This window comes from Trichomycterus rosablanca, chromosome 19, assembly GCF_030014385.1.
Source record: "Trichomycterus rosablanca isolate fTriRos1 chromosome 19, fTriRos1.hap1, whole genome shotgun sequence".
NCBI lineage: Eukaryota > Metazoa > Chordata > Actinopteri > Siluriformes > Trichomycteridae > Trichomycterus > Trichomycterus rosablanca.
The window spans coordinates 24020430-24034795 of NC_086006.1; the positions used below are offsets into that span (position 1 = coordinate 24020430).

At 44.5% G+C, this 14366-nt stretch overlaps 1 protein-coding gene across 2 annotated transcripts in view; it reads left to right on the forward strand.

Moving 5' to 3' along the window:
• The window catches only part of vdra (vitamin D receptor a), an 88545-nt gene that overhangs the window by 59178 nt on the left and 15001 nt on the right, over nucleotides 1-14366 (forward strand). For both annotated transcript variants that reach the window (XM_063014892.1, XM_063014893.1), the window contains exons 2-3: nucleotides 850-997; nucleotides 5693-5823. In XM_063014892.1, the coding sequence (XP_062870962.1) occupies nucleotides 850-997; nucleotides 5693-5823 (279 nt within the window). The remainder of the gene's footprint in view (nucleotides 1-849; nucleotides 998-5692; nucleotides 5824-14366) is intronic.

Consider the following 14366-nt stretch of genomic DNA (forward strand, 5'->3'; position numbering starts at 1 on the left):
AATATTTTTACCCAATTTTCCTCCCAATCTAGTTGTATCTAATCACCTGATTACATTTCACCCCCTACTGATGTTGACCTCCACTCCTGATGGAGAAGAGCCATGATTAACACACGCCCCCCCTGACACGTGTGCAGTAGCTGACCACTTCTTTTCACCTGCTCATGGCACGTTTATATGGAGATATGAACCAGTCACGATCCCCATTATTCCCCGTCTCTGTGCAGGCACCATCGATCAGTCAGCAGGGGTCGTAATTGCACCAGTTATGAGGAATCCCCTCCGGCATCCCCATCCAATCAGACATTGACATTTACATTTGCAATTAATTACAATTATGACTGAATGCAGTTAAAGTAATTGAGGGTTAAGGGCCTTGCTCAGGGGCCTAACAGCTTAGTGGCAACCTTCTGATTCTAGTCCTGTACCTCAACCACTGAGCTACCAGTGTCCCAAAAAGAAGTCCAATCGGACGAGCCGATCATTGTCCGTATAGGCGCCCAGCCTGCCGGTAGCAGAGCTGAGATTTGAACTCGCGGGTTAGAGATGCCAGCTCTTGTATGCCACATTTCACCTAAATACACTGGACGGTCGAAAGTATGTAGACAACCTGACCAAAAGCTTGTTGGACTTGGAAATCCATGAACTGTGTAAAAACGTTTCTTTTGAAGGTAGACAGCGCCCCTCCTGAACCAGTGCCCCGCCTCTGAAAACACGTTTGTGTGCTAATCATGAGTGTTGCGTGTTAGTGAGCGTACATTCATGTACTAGAAATGCTTGGCTGAAACATTGTTGGGTGAATACTAATGTCTCTCTCTCGCTTTCTCTCTCTCTCTTTCTCTCTCTCAGTAATGGAGGCCATGGCCGTGAGCACATCTGCACAGGGTATGGATGAGATTGACCGCAACGCCCCGCGCATCTGCGGAGTCTGCGGAGACAAGGCCACTGGATTCCACTTCAATGCCATGACCTGTGAGGGCTGTAAGGGCTTTTTCAGGTAAACACTTCTGTACTGATATACTTTACAGCCACAAGCAAACTCTGAGAGTAAATGGGCACAAATTCAAACAGACACACTCCAAAATCTTGCAGAAAACCTTCCCAGAACAGTGGCGGCGCCACCCATTTACTCCAAAGATCTGTCGGTTTTACCACCACTTCATCCTGGTCAGGGTTGCGGTGGGTCTGACTCACTGGGCGAATGGTAGGAAACACCCCGGACGGGTTGCCAGTTCATCACAGGGCAATTTTTAGCAGCTCCAATTGACCTGACTGCACGTCTTTGTACTGTGGAAGGAAACCGGAGCTCCTGGAAGAAAACCTACACAGACACCGGGACACAGGGAGAACATGCAAACTCTACACAGAAAGGACCCGGACCGCTCCACCTGGGAATCGAACCCAGGACCTTCTCGCTGTGAGGCAACAGTGCCGCCCTGTGACTTTCTTCCTTTTTTCAGCCGAATCCACAGGAAACGAAAGCTGAACTTTTGCTCCTAACACGCCCAAACTGCAATAACACACAAAGTACCGACAGTTTTATGATCCATCGTTGTTTTTGTGATCTGAAGTTGAGACTCGTGCTCTGTTATAAACACTATATATATATATATATATATACACCGATCAGCCATAACATTAAAACCACCTCCTTGTTTCTACACTCACTGTCCATTTTATCAGCTCCACTTACCATATAGAAGCACTTTGTAGTTCTACAATTACTGACTGTAGTCCATCTGTTTCTCTGCATGCTTTGTTAGCCCCCTTTCACCCTGTTCTTCAATGGTCAGGACCCCCACAGGACCACCACAGAGCAGGTATTATGCAGTGACACTGACATGGTGGTGGTGTGTTAGTGTGTGTTGTGCTGGTATGAGTGGATCAGACACAGCATCGCTGCTGGAGTTTTTAAATACCGTGTCCACTCACTGTCCACTCTATTAGACACTCCTACCTAGTTGGTCCATTTTGTAGATGTAAAGTCAGAGACGATCGCTCATCTATTGCTGCTGTTTGAGTTGGTCATCTTCTAGACCTTCATCTGTGGTGGTCCTGTGGGGGTCCTGACCATTGAAGAACAGCATGAAAGGGGGCTAACAAAGCATGCAGAGAAACAGATGGACTACAGTCAGTAATTGTAGAACTACAAAGTGCTTCTATATGGTAAGTGGAGCTGATAAAATGGACAGTGAGTGTAGAAACAAGGAGGTGGTTTTAATGTTATGGCTGATCTGTGTATATCTGTGGGCTGAATGTATTCAGTATTTTGCTTTATACGTCCTTGTTGCTGTAGTAACTGTCAGTGAATCACTGAGCAAAAACACATTTTTAACTCATTTGCACAATACAGTAAAACAGGGTGACTTCTCTTAGCATTTACTATCTGAAAAGAAAGTTTGGGTCAGAGTTTGAGGTCAGTTACAATTTACCCGCCCTGGAGCAGTCGAGGGTCTTTCCTAGAGTTCAGCAGTGCCAGCTTAGTGTAGCCGGGATCTGAACTCTCAGGTTTCTAATCTATAGCGCAGAATCTGAAGCTCTGAAGCAGCTCTCAAAACACGAGATACTGTTTAGTTTTACAGATTTTATATCTAACAGTCTAACATTTGGGATATTAGATTTCACTTGTAGATTAAAGGAACAGCATTTTAACAATGAGATTTGCTTTAGGAAATTATTATTATTATTAATAATTATTATTATCATTATTATCATTATTATTATTAGTATTATTATTATCATTATTATATTATTATTATTATTGTTACTATTATTATTATCAGTATTATTATTATTATTATTATTATTATCATCATTATTATTATTATTATCATTATTATCATTATCATTATTATTATTATTATTATCATTATTATTATTATTATTATTATTATTATTATCTTAATTATCGGGTATGTGATAATATTGTGTGACCATTAATTGCACTTACAGAAATAAAAAAGTAAAGGAAAAGATAGCTTAGATATGGAGAGCACTGACCCGCTGCGCCATCTTGACCGGTTTAAGATAAACACAAATAAACTGAGATTTTGACTAATTCATTGTTTACAAAATACAAGTATCATTTAAAAACGATGTTGACTCTACTTTCAGTGTTTAAACAGGAGTTTATTACATTAAGTTTTTTTTTTGCTTTACTGGGATGTGAACTCTGGTGCAGTCTAGTGGTTAAACATAGAATTGCACACAATTCTGCATCATTCTGCACCGGTCTGTTTTTACCACCTTTAACCTGTGGTAACGTTTGTAATGATAAAGCTTTGAGAAATGTTTTCCCTTCTGTCCTTACATTTCGTTTTGTCCCCATGTCTAACATCATGCCAAAGGTGGATTGGGTAGAGTGAGTGAGTGAGTAAATAGTTGAGTGAGTGAGTGAGTAAATAGTTGAGTGAGTGAGTGAGTGAGTGAGTAAATAGTTGAGTGAGAGAGTGTGTGGGTGAGTAAATAGTTGAGTGGGTAAGTGAGTAAATGGTTAAGTGAGTGAGTGAGTGAGTGAGTGAGTGGGTGGGTGAGTAAATAGTTGAATGGGTGAGTGAGTGAGTGAGTGAGTGAGTGGGTGAGTAAATGTTTGCGTGAGTGAGTGGGTGGGTTAATGGTTAAGTGAGTGAGTGAGTGGTTGGGTGAGTAAATAGTTGAGTGAGTGGATGGGTGAGTAAATGGTTGAGTGAGTGTGTGGGTGAGTAAATAGTTAAGTGGGTAAGTGGGTGGGTTAATGGTTAAGTGAGTGGTTGGGTAAATGAATAGTTGAGTGGGTGAGTGAGTAAATGGTTAAGTGAGTGAGTGAAGTGAGTGAGTAAATAGTTGAGTGAGTGGGTGGGTTAATGGTTAAGTGAGAGTGAAGTGAGTGAGTGAGTGAATAGTTGAGTAGGTGGGTGAGTAAATGGTGAAGTGAGTGGGTGAGTAATTAGTTAAGTGAGTGAGTGAGTAAATAGTTGAGTGAGTGAGTAGGCATGTGATGTATAAGCGTCCTTTCCAAGGTTTATTTCTGCCAGTGTTTGTGTTTCTTCTCGATGCTCCAGTTTCCTTTTACCTCCCAAATGCATGCAGAAGGTGAATTGGCCGAGCATTTCTTTCCCAGCATGCATTTCCGTTGCATTGCTCATTACTCATCAGGAATGCTGAGCGAAGCAAATCTTAAATCTTGTCCATGTTTGTCCATCTGTCGTTGAGTTCCACTCCGTCCCTGAAGACCTGAAGTGTTGAGGGCAGAGTGTAAACTGCACCGTTTAGGCTAAATGCTAAGTAAATGTGTTCTTTGCTGGGCGAGCGCACACTTCTGTATGTTTACGTTGGTGCGTGTGGGAAGCACGGGCGTCTGCGTGCTCAGTCTCTGCGTGCTCAGTCGCTCGGTATGAATGGGGACAGTATACGACTGGACGCTCGCTGTGTTTTCCTAAGCTGTTTCGGAGGCCGGTCAGCGTGACCGCGCATGAAATAAATGTTTGTGTTCGTTACTATTAAAAGGACGAGAGAGAGAGGGAGGTTCTCCCAGGTTCTCCGAGTGGTGGCGGCCTCGTGAGTGCCAGGCTGTTTTGTGGGGCGGACGGGTGTGTGTGTGTGTTTTGAGATGGCTGGAGCTGAGTGGTCGAGCCCCGTTAGCAGCGTTTTAGCGCTCTGCAAATAAGCGTCACTGCGGCTGGTTCATGGACGGGTGCGGACGGTTTATACACCCGGAAGAGTGTTCAGTGTTCGATCTGTGCGTCTGCATCGATTCAGATCCGTAACTCGTCATCCATGAGAACAACCAACCAAAACACATACACTCACTGAGCACTTTATTAGGAACGCCTACCTGGTATATGTATTACATTCATTACTTGTTTATTCTGTTAGCTACATTTACCCCACAGATGAACATTGGGGGTGTACAATTGTGTGAATACTTGTAAGTGGAGCTTTGACGCCACTGCTAGACTGAAGACATGGGTTTGATTTAAAAAGTGAACAGTGGCACCCAGGTGGCACAGCGGGATATTCCGCTAGCACACCAGCGCCAAGATTCTGAACACCCCTGTCCGAGTCTCGGCTCTGCTACCGGTCGGCTGGGCGCCATCTAGCGGGCACAATTGGCAGTGCCTGCAGCAGACACAAATTGGCCACTGTGTCTACTGGGTTGGGAAATGACCGGACTCAGTGGGTGGGGTCTTCAAACTCCCCCACCAGGACCCTGGTTAGCAGATAGAGGCGTCTGTGCAGAAGCAAGGGGTCCGCTAGGAATGTGCACGCGTCGGAGGGCACGTGAGCAGCAAATATACCCTCCTCGACCGCAATCAGGGATCCACAGCAGTGGAAGACAAATTGACTACGCTAAATCGGGAGAAAAAAGGAGGAAATGCATAAATTAAATAGAGGAAAAAAGTGAACAGAACATTTACAGCATTTAGCACGAGTGACTTACATTTGTGACTCGATACAGTACAAGCGATTGTGAATTAAGGGCCTTGATCAGGGGCCCAACAGTGGCAACTTGGCAGTGTTCAGAATTGAACCAGCAACCTTCCGATTACTAGTCCAGTACCACTGGAAGAAGCTCTCAGTCGAACTCTGTGTAGATCCAGTATATTAGGAACAGCAGTACCAGACTGGTGTTCCTAATAAAGTGGCTGATGATGTGATGTTTCTGTTGTTTATTCTCATCAGTACCGACTCATTTCTGTTCTTCTCTGTGCAGGCGCAGTATGAAGCGTAAAGCCAGTTTCACGTGTCCCTTTAACGGCAGTTGCACCATCACCAAAGACAACCGCAGACACTGCCAGGCCTGCCGCCTCAGACGCTGTGTTGACATCGGCATGATGAAGGAGTGTGAGTCTCTCTGTTTTTATACACACATTAAGGCTGAAGTGATCATAGACTTTCTCATAAGTTCTCATAAGGGAAATTAAATGCTTTAGACTTTGCATCAGCAGTTTAGGGAAGGCCCTTTCCTGTTCCAGCATGACTTGTGCACAAAGATCCATAAAGACATGAAGGTTTTATTTATTCATTAGGATTTTAACATCATTCATGACAGGACAGGTAGTTACTGTTTACACAAGATTCATCAGTTCACAAGGCTATATCAAACACAGTCAGAGACAATTTTGTATCTCCAATTCACCTCACTTGCATGTTTTTGGACTGTGGGAGGAAACCGGAGCTCCTGGAGGAAACCCATGCAGACACGGGGAGAACATGCAAACTCCACACAGAAAGGAACCGGACCGCCCCACCTGGGGATCGAACCCAGGACCTTCTTGCTTTGAGGCGACAGTGCTACCCACCGAGCCACCGTGCCACCATATAAAGACTCCAGTGTCCTGCTTAGAGTCCTGACCTCAGCCTCACTGAACAGCTTTAGAATGAACTTGAACATCAGCTGAGTCTTTCTTGACCAGCATCAATGCTCAGCCATACAAATTCCCACAGACATAGTTCAAAGTCTTGTGAGAAGCCTTTTCAGAAGAGTGGCTGTTGTTCCAGCTGAAAAGATCACATACAGCTCATTATATATTTACTAGGGGATATGGGGACAGTGGTAGCCTAGTGGGTAGGGCTGTGGGCTATCAACTGAAAGGTTGAGAGTTTGATTCCCAGCTCTGCCATGCAGTCACTGTTGGGCCCTTGAGCAAGGCTCCTAACCCTCTCTGCTCCAGGGGTGCCGTATGATGGCTGACCCTGCGCTCTGACCCCAGCTTCCAGAAACAAGCTGGGATATGCGAAGAAAGAATTCCATTATACTGTACTAGGGCTGGGTATCGCCAGTAATTTCCTGGATCGATTCGATTCCGATTCACAAGGTCCCGATTCGATTCGATTCGATCTTCGATTTTCGATTCAATTTCGATTCAATTTCGATTCAACACATTTAGGCATATTTGAGTTACATTAACAGGTTTTGTTTAAATATGTACAGATGTTCAGAGAACGAATGTAATAATTGTACAAAGAACACTCATTATTAAAAATATTTGTGTATTTTGTTTACATAAATAATTAATCCAAAACAGAAAACAGTAACATTCATTTTTTATTATTATTTTATATGTCTGACACGCTACAACATTGTAAATGTAATGTAAACATACACCTGGCTGTTGAACAGCTTATGCCAAGTTTACACTTCACGACACTCTGATTAACACCTGGTCGCTGTAATGTTCACACTACACGACTGATCGCCGATGGGGGGTTTTACACTACACATCTATCACCAGGGGGAATCACAGGCGAGCTTCTCTGGTCTCCAAAACTAAGTTTTGTCACGAAAACACACGTGAGAAGTGATGAAAGGTTTAATGATACCACGTCCAAACATGCACATCAACAAGTAGCGAGAGATCAAAGTTTGTGCGCTGATGAAATAAATGAATCTGAGTGGATTTGGCAACAAGAGCAGCATGGCTTGTTCTATAGTGAGTTGGAGGTTAATAAATATTTTGTTTTGTAGAGAACGATCAGGTCAGAAATACTGTAAAACTCGCGTGTGCTGATGTATTCTGATAGAAACTATATTGCGTTCCACCTGTTTCCAACCTCTCCCCTGTGTTTCCCCTCGCTGTTTCTCACATTGATTGAGAGCCGAGTTTTGATCGCAGAGCGAACACCGAGTTCCTCCCGAATCCAGCACCGACCCGTCGCCGAGCGAAAATCAGTGCAAAAAGTTGTGTAGTGGTCATAACTTGAGCTTCTGCCATGCTGAACTGATGTGCAGGTCAGATCTCGTTGCATGAAAAAACACTGGCTGGTCTCGCGAAATTAAAGGGGGTAACAGATTTCCGTGTGCACCGTAAAAAGGGGCGAATTTAAAAGATCGATCTCGCGTTTATATGAATCGATATCGGATCGTTCAAATAAAGATCGATTCGAATCGAAAAATCGATTTTATAAACCCACCCCTATACTGTACAACTGTACATGTATATATGACAAATAAAGGCGTTCTGTTCTATTTGTTTTTGAAATGGGACCAACAAGCTCATGATCAGGTGTCCAAATACTTTTGGCCACATAGTGTAAATATACTGTATAGACTTTTTTGGATGACTATAGCACATGTTTTTACTTTGAGTTTTATTGGTTTGAGATGAGGGAATTATTAAATAAAACTGTTTGTGGTAATTCTTCATTTTTCCTTGTTTTTATAACTAGAATAAGAAACTATGATGAACTGGGACGATTAGATCATATTTTTCTCTGTCGGGTATTTATTCAGCGATCGGTGAAGTACAGCATGAGCTGAAGCTTTTTAGGGCAAGAAGGTGAAGCGCAGGTCAGAGGATTCCAACCACACACACACACACACACGAATGCTTTATGTCTTCTAAAAGGGGTCGGTCCAGGGGTTCTGTTTCCACTCGGCATAAGTGTTCGTCTCTCGTCTCGTACTCAAATTCCATGTTTTGTTCTTTTTTAAACACTTTTCTTGCATAAGTTACTTATGCTTAATAAAACTTTAAATATTATAAAAATGGTAAATTACAGCAAACATTTATGTTACATAAATGTTTGCTGTAACTGACCATTTTTATAATATTTAAAGTTTTATTAAGCAATATGTGCATTAAAATGTGCAAGAACTCATAATGAGGTTTCATATATTTATTCATTGTCTGTTTTGCCACTAGAAGGTCCTGGCTTTGATCCCCAGGTGGGGCGGTCTGGGTCCTTTCTGTGTGGAGTTTGCATGTTCTCCCCGTGTCTGTGTGGGTTTCCTCCCACAGTCCAAAAACATGCAAGTCAGGTTAATTGGAGACACTGAATTGCCCTATAGGTGAATGGGTGTGTGTGTGTGTGTGTGTGTGTGTGTGTGTGTGTGTGTGTGTGTGTGTGTGTGTGTGTGTGTCTGCCCTGCGATGGACTGGCGTCCAGGGTGTTACTGTGTTCCTTGCGCCCATTGAAAAGCTGGGATAGGCTTCCCCCCGCGCACGACCCTAATTGGATAAGCGGTTATGAAAGTGAGTGAGAGTGAGTGAGTGTTTTGCCACTGCTTTGTCATGGTCAGGGTCACTGTGGGTCTGATTCTTTGGATGAAAGGCAGGAAACATCCCAGACAAGCTGCCAGTCAATCACAGGGCACACACACACACACACACACACACACTTTTCAATTGTCTGTATTGTCCAGTTGACTGCATGTCTTTGGACTTGTGGGAGGAAACATGCACACAGAATTCGAACCCATGCCCTTTTTGTTGTATGGCGACAGTACTTCCCACTGGACCATCATGATGCCCCATAACTAGCATTTTATTCTTCCAATCTAGTCATATCCAGTTCCCCAGTTGTACCTCCTCTATATATGCAGACCCCTATTTTGATCAAGATGGGCTGTACCTGCCGCTCAGGTGGCGCAGCGGTAAAAGACACGCGCTGCAACCAGAGCTGGATTTCGAAGGAGCGTCGTTTTGAATCCAGCTCTGCCTTCACGGTCGAGGCTGGGCGGCTATGGACAACGATTGGCCTGTTGTCCGGATGGGGGGCGGGACTTGAGACCGTAGGGGATGCTCTCTCAGGAACGGGGTGGTTGCGCCCTCTGCTGGCTGGTTGGTGGCGCCTGTATGGAGACGGGAGGGGGTGTGGCGGAGTGTGTGATCCTCCGTGCACAGTACTCTGCCACGCTACACTCGTCAAGTGTGGGTGGTAAGACGGTCGATTGGCTGTGCACTTTTCGGAGGAGGCGTGAAACGGCCTCGTCAGCCCCAATCAGGAGCAGGAATCCGCACTAATGAGAGGATGATAGATGGGACGAAAATTGGACGTGCTAAATTTATTTATTTTTTTTATTAAAAAAGATGGGCTGTACCTAACACATACCACCTCCAAAACGAAGCCAACCGCTTCTTTTCACCTGCACTAGACTGGTTTTCATTTTCCGCATTTAGCAGACGCTTTTACCCAAAGCGACTTACAGTACTGTGACAGTATACAGTCTAAGCAATGGAGGGTTAAGGGCCTTGCTTAAGGGCCCAACAGCGGCAACCTGGCAGTGGTGGGGCTTGAACCAGCGACATTTCCATTACTAGTCCAGTACCTTAACCGCTAGGCTACAACTGCCCACAGAGATCGGTATCGCGTACGGAGAGTCACGCACTGCTCTTTATTATTCACCATCTATTGACTCAACAGCAGAGGTCATAATTGGAGTAGTAATAAGAAATCCCACCGGCTCTTGTCTGTGTAAGAGCCCGGCTGGCTGATAGCATAGCTGAGCTCCGTACTCAACACCATTGTGCATCCGGTTCTGGAACAGAGGAGCAGAGAGCCGGAACAGAGAAAAAAAATAAAAGTCCAACAACGCCCGTCTTTATCCGGTCTGCTTACGCAACATGCCGACCCAGATTTTCCCTGGAGGGGGTCAGCATGGTGGCATCGCTCGCACACATACTTGCAGCTGGAGCGTTGGCTTAGCTTAGTGGCAGGAATGTGTGCAAGCGATGCCACCATGCTGACCCCCTCCAGGGAAAATCGCCACCCATTCACTTCCAGCAGAAAAGAGGCTCTTTGTTTTAGAAAAGCGCCCGTTCAGAGACAGAAAAGACAGAAAGGCCAAGAGGAAGTGTTACAGTCTTCTGGCACCTAATTGCACTCCAGTTGCCCTCCCAAAAAGACAAGTGGAAATTGTGAGTCCAGAAATGTTGAGCAATTGTTGTTACAGGTCACTCTCACTATCTGGGTTGGTCACTTTCTAAAAAAGTTAAAACAAGGCCGAAGTAACACTAAGGGTCTGTCAGGGTCTGAAAACCTTCTGATCTCTTTATGTAGATGCATTTTACATAATCCTACGCTCCCGAGAAGAAGGCATGTCTAAATTCTTAGATGCCTTAAATGCTGCCTAATGAGGTGCCTTATTTTGAAGCGATAATCAGACTGAATAACGAGGGAGCGTCCGATGCTGTCCTAGCGGTGAAGACAATCCCAGCATTCAGTGCAGCACAACCTTTCTCACAAAAAATTACAAACATGACGGACAAATGTGGAGCAACCAACAGAGTTCTTTTCAATGTAAATAAATCCTCACTGATTTTTAATTCACATAAAGTGTTAGGGTTCCGGCGCCGTCTGGTGAATGAAGGTCTTCCCAGCGTTGTCGGCGTTACAGAACACCGGTAACTAACCCTTAAGTACCTACTCAGCTAATTAGTGCTGACAGCCTGCAGCTGAGCCTGCTCTATTTAAGCAGCGTCAGTGTGCCTGCAGGTTGTCGCACCTTTTGTTTTTGGTTGACATTGGCTGCGTAAACATTGCACTGTTTTTTTAGGGCTAGACGGGACCCCGGGCGTCACAAGGACGGTCGGGTGAGTAAGTCGCAAGGCTGAGGTAGCTAGGACTATTTGTTTTTTATAGGGATAGCTGGTGCGATTGTTACGCAGTCCTCGCGCTGCATTTTGTTTTGAATAGCGCTGTTCCCCGTCCTGCAGTGTTAGCAGGCGGCTAATTGCTAATTGAAGCTGTCTGTAAAAAGCAGCTTCATTACCTTTAAAGCCAGGGCGTTTGCTAACGCAGGTTTAGTAAAGCGCTTAGAGCGCTCGTCTCGAGTCAGGGCAATCCGGGTTCGAATCTGCCCTGAGCGCATAACGTAACTTTTCTGTCCGCAACTCTTGTAGAGCTACGTATTGCCTTAGGTGCGCCTTATCTGTGCTCCCGCTCTGTTTCTCTGTAGCTGCCGGTTAGTGCAGTGGTAGGCTCGCGCAGCTGTGGAGCCAGAGTCCTCGGTTTGAGGCTCGCATCCTTAGTTTGCTGTTTGTCATTTCTGTTCTCTCCTAGGTTTCCAGAGAGTCAACGCCACTCGGCGGCCAGATCGGAACTTCTCCGATTCTCTTTTGTTTCTCGTTTTGTTTCTTTAATTATTTTGTGTTTTAATTTTTGTTAATGAATATAGTTGCGAAAAGCAACTAACTCTGCATCTTTGGGTCCGACTCCTTTCATTCTAACATAAAGGTACACTTTTATATGCAAATTCAGGCTTGTGAGTGACAGTTTATTTTTGGCACACGGAGATGTTAGCTGGTATGCTAGTGAGCTGTGTCGCTTCGCATTGGTTTGAATGGCCTGAGGCTAACTGTGTTAGCTTAGTAAGCTAAAACTGTGGTGATGTAATCGGCATAATCTCTAAGTAGTGCGTCTAAATAATCTGCCTTATGAGTTTGATGTCTTCATCGTAGATGTAGAATTCTCTCTACTGAGGCAGCTCACTAGGTTTTCAGACAGACGTTATTTACAGTTTAGGCATTTAGCCTAACCAAAGCAACTTACAGTACTGTGACAATAAACAATCTAAGCAATTGAGGGTTAAGGGCCCAACAAGGACAACCTGGCAGTGGTGCAGCTTAAACCGGCAACCTTCTGATTACTGGACCAGTACCTTAACTGCTAGGCAACAGCTGCCCACTTATAACTTGGGTATAAAAACATTAACACTTTGTTATTTACAAACAAGAATAGATGTACAGTACATACAGTGTATCACAAAAGTGAGTACACCCCTCACATTTCTGCAAATATTTCATTATATCTTTTCATGGGACAACACTATAGACATGAAACTTGGATATAACTTAGAGTAGTCAGTGTACAGCTTGTATAGCAGTGTAGATTTACTGTCTTCTGAAAATAACTCAACACACAGCCATTAATGTCTAAATAGCTGGCAACATAAGTGAGTACACCCCACAGTGAACATGTCCAAATTGTGCCCAAATGTGTCGTTGTCCCTCCCTGGTGTCATGTGTCAAGGTCCCAGGTGTAAATGGGGAGCAGGGCTGTTAAATTTGGTGTTTTGGGTACAATTCTCTCATACTGGCCACTGGATATTCAACATGGCACCTCATGGCAAAGAACTCTCTGAGGATGTGAGAAATAGAATTGTTGCTCTCCACAAAGATGGCCTGGGCTATAAGAAGATTGCTAACACCCTGAAACTGAGCTACAGCATGGTGGCCAAGGTCATACAGCGGTTTTCCAGGACAGGTTCCACTCGGAACAGGCTTCGCCAGGGTCGACCAAAGAAGTTGAGTACACGTGTTCGGCGTCATATCCAGAGGTTGGCTTTAAAAAATAGACACATGAGTGCTGCCAGCATTGCTGCAGAGGTTGAAGACGTGGGAGGTCAGCCTGTCAGTGCTCAGACCATACGCCGCACACTGCATCAACTCGGTCTGCATGGTCGTCATCCCAGAAGGAAGCTGACGCACAAGAAAGCCTGCAAACAGTTTGCTGAAGACAAGCAGTCCAAGAACATGGATTACTGGAATGCCCTGTGGTCTGACGAGACCAAGATAAACTTGTTTGGCTCAGATGGTGTCCAGCATGTGTGGCGGCGCCCTGGTGAGAAGTACCAAGACAACTGTATCTTGCCTACAGTCAAGCATGGTGGTGGTAGCATCATGGTCTTGGGCTGCATGAGTGTTGCTGGCACTGGGGAGCTGCAGTTCATTGAGGGAAACATGAATTCCAACATGTACTGTGACATTCTGAAACAGAGCATGATCCCCTCCCTTCGAAAACTGGGCCTCATGGCAGTTTTCCAACAGGATAACGACCCCAAACACAACCTCCAAGATGACAACTGCCTTGCTGAGGAAGCTGAAGGTAAAGGTGATGGACTAAACCCAATTGAGCACCTGTGGCGCATCCTCAAGTGGAAGGTGGAGGAGTTCAAGGTGTCTAACATCCACCAGCTCCGTGATGTCATCATGGAGGAGTGGAAGAGGATTCCAGTAGCAAACTGTGCAGCTCTGGTGAATTCCATGCCCAGGAGGGTTAAGGCAGTGCTGGATAATAATGGTGGTCACACAAAATATTGACACTTTGGGCACAATTTGGACATGTTCACTGTGGGGTGTACTCACTTATGTTGCCAGCTATTTAGACATTAATGGCTGTGTGTTGAGTTATTTTCAGAAGACAGTAAATCTACACTGCTATACAAGTTGTACACTGACTACTCTAAGTTATATCCAAGTTTTATTTCTATAGTGTTGTCCCATGAAAAGATATAATAAAATATTTGCAGAAATGTGAGGGGTGTACTCACTTTTGTGATACACTGTAGCTGTACATAGCTGTGCTATCGGCCGGTCAGGCGTCTACATACGAATAGGAATACAAGATCCAGTGTGCTCTACTTAGGAAACAGAATATATACATACAAAGTAGTCAGGAAATAGAATAGATACAGTATGTACAAGTAGTCAAGTAGAGAGGTATGCAAAGTGCAGTGCCTTATTTTTACATATGGACAGGCATGAATATATGTATAATTGTATAAGTCTGCAAATTAATGTGAGGTAGTAATAGAGGATCCCGGTTTCCATATAAAGTGTCCTGTGCAATAGTACCAAGGCAATATAGCAATGGCATCGACTGTG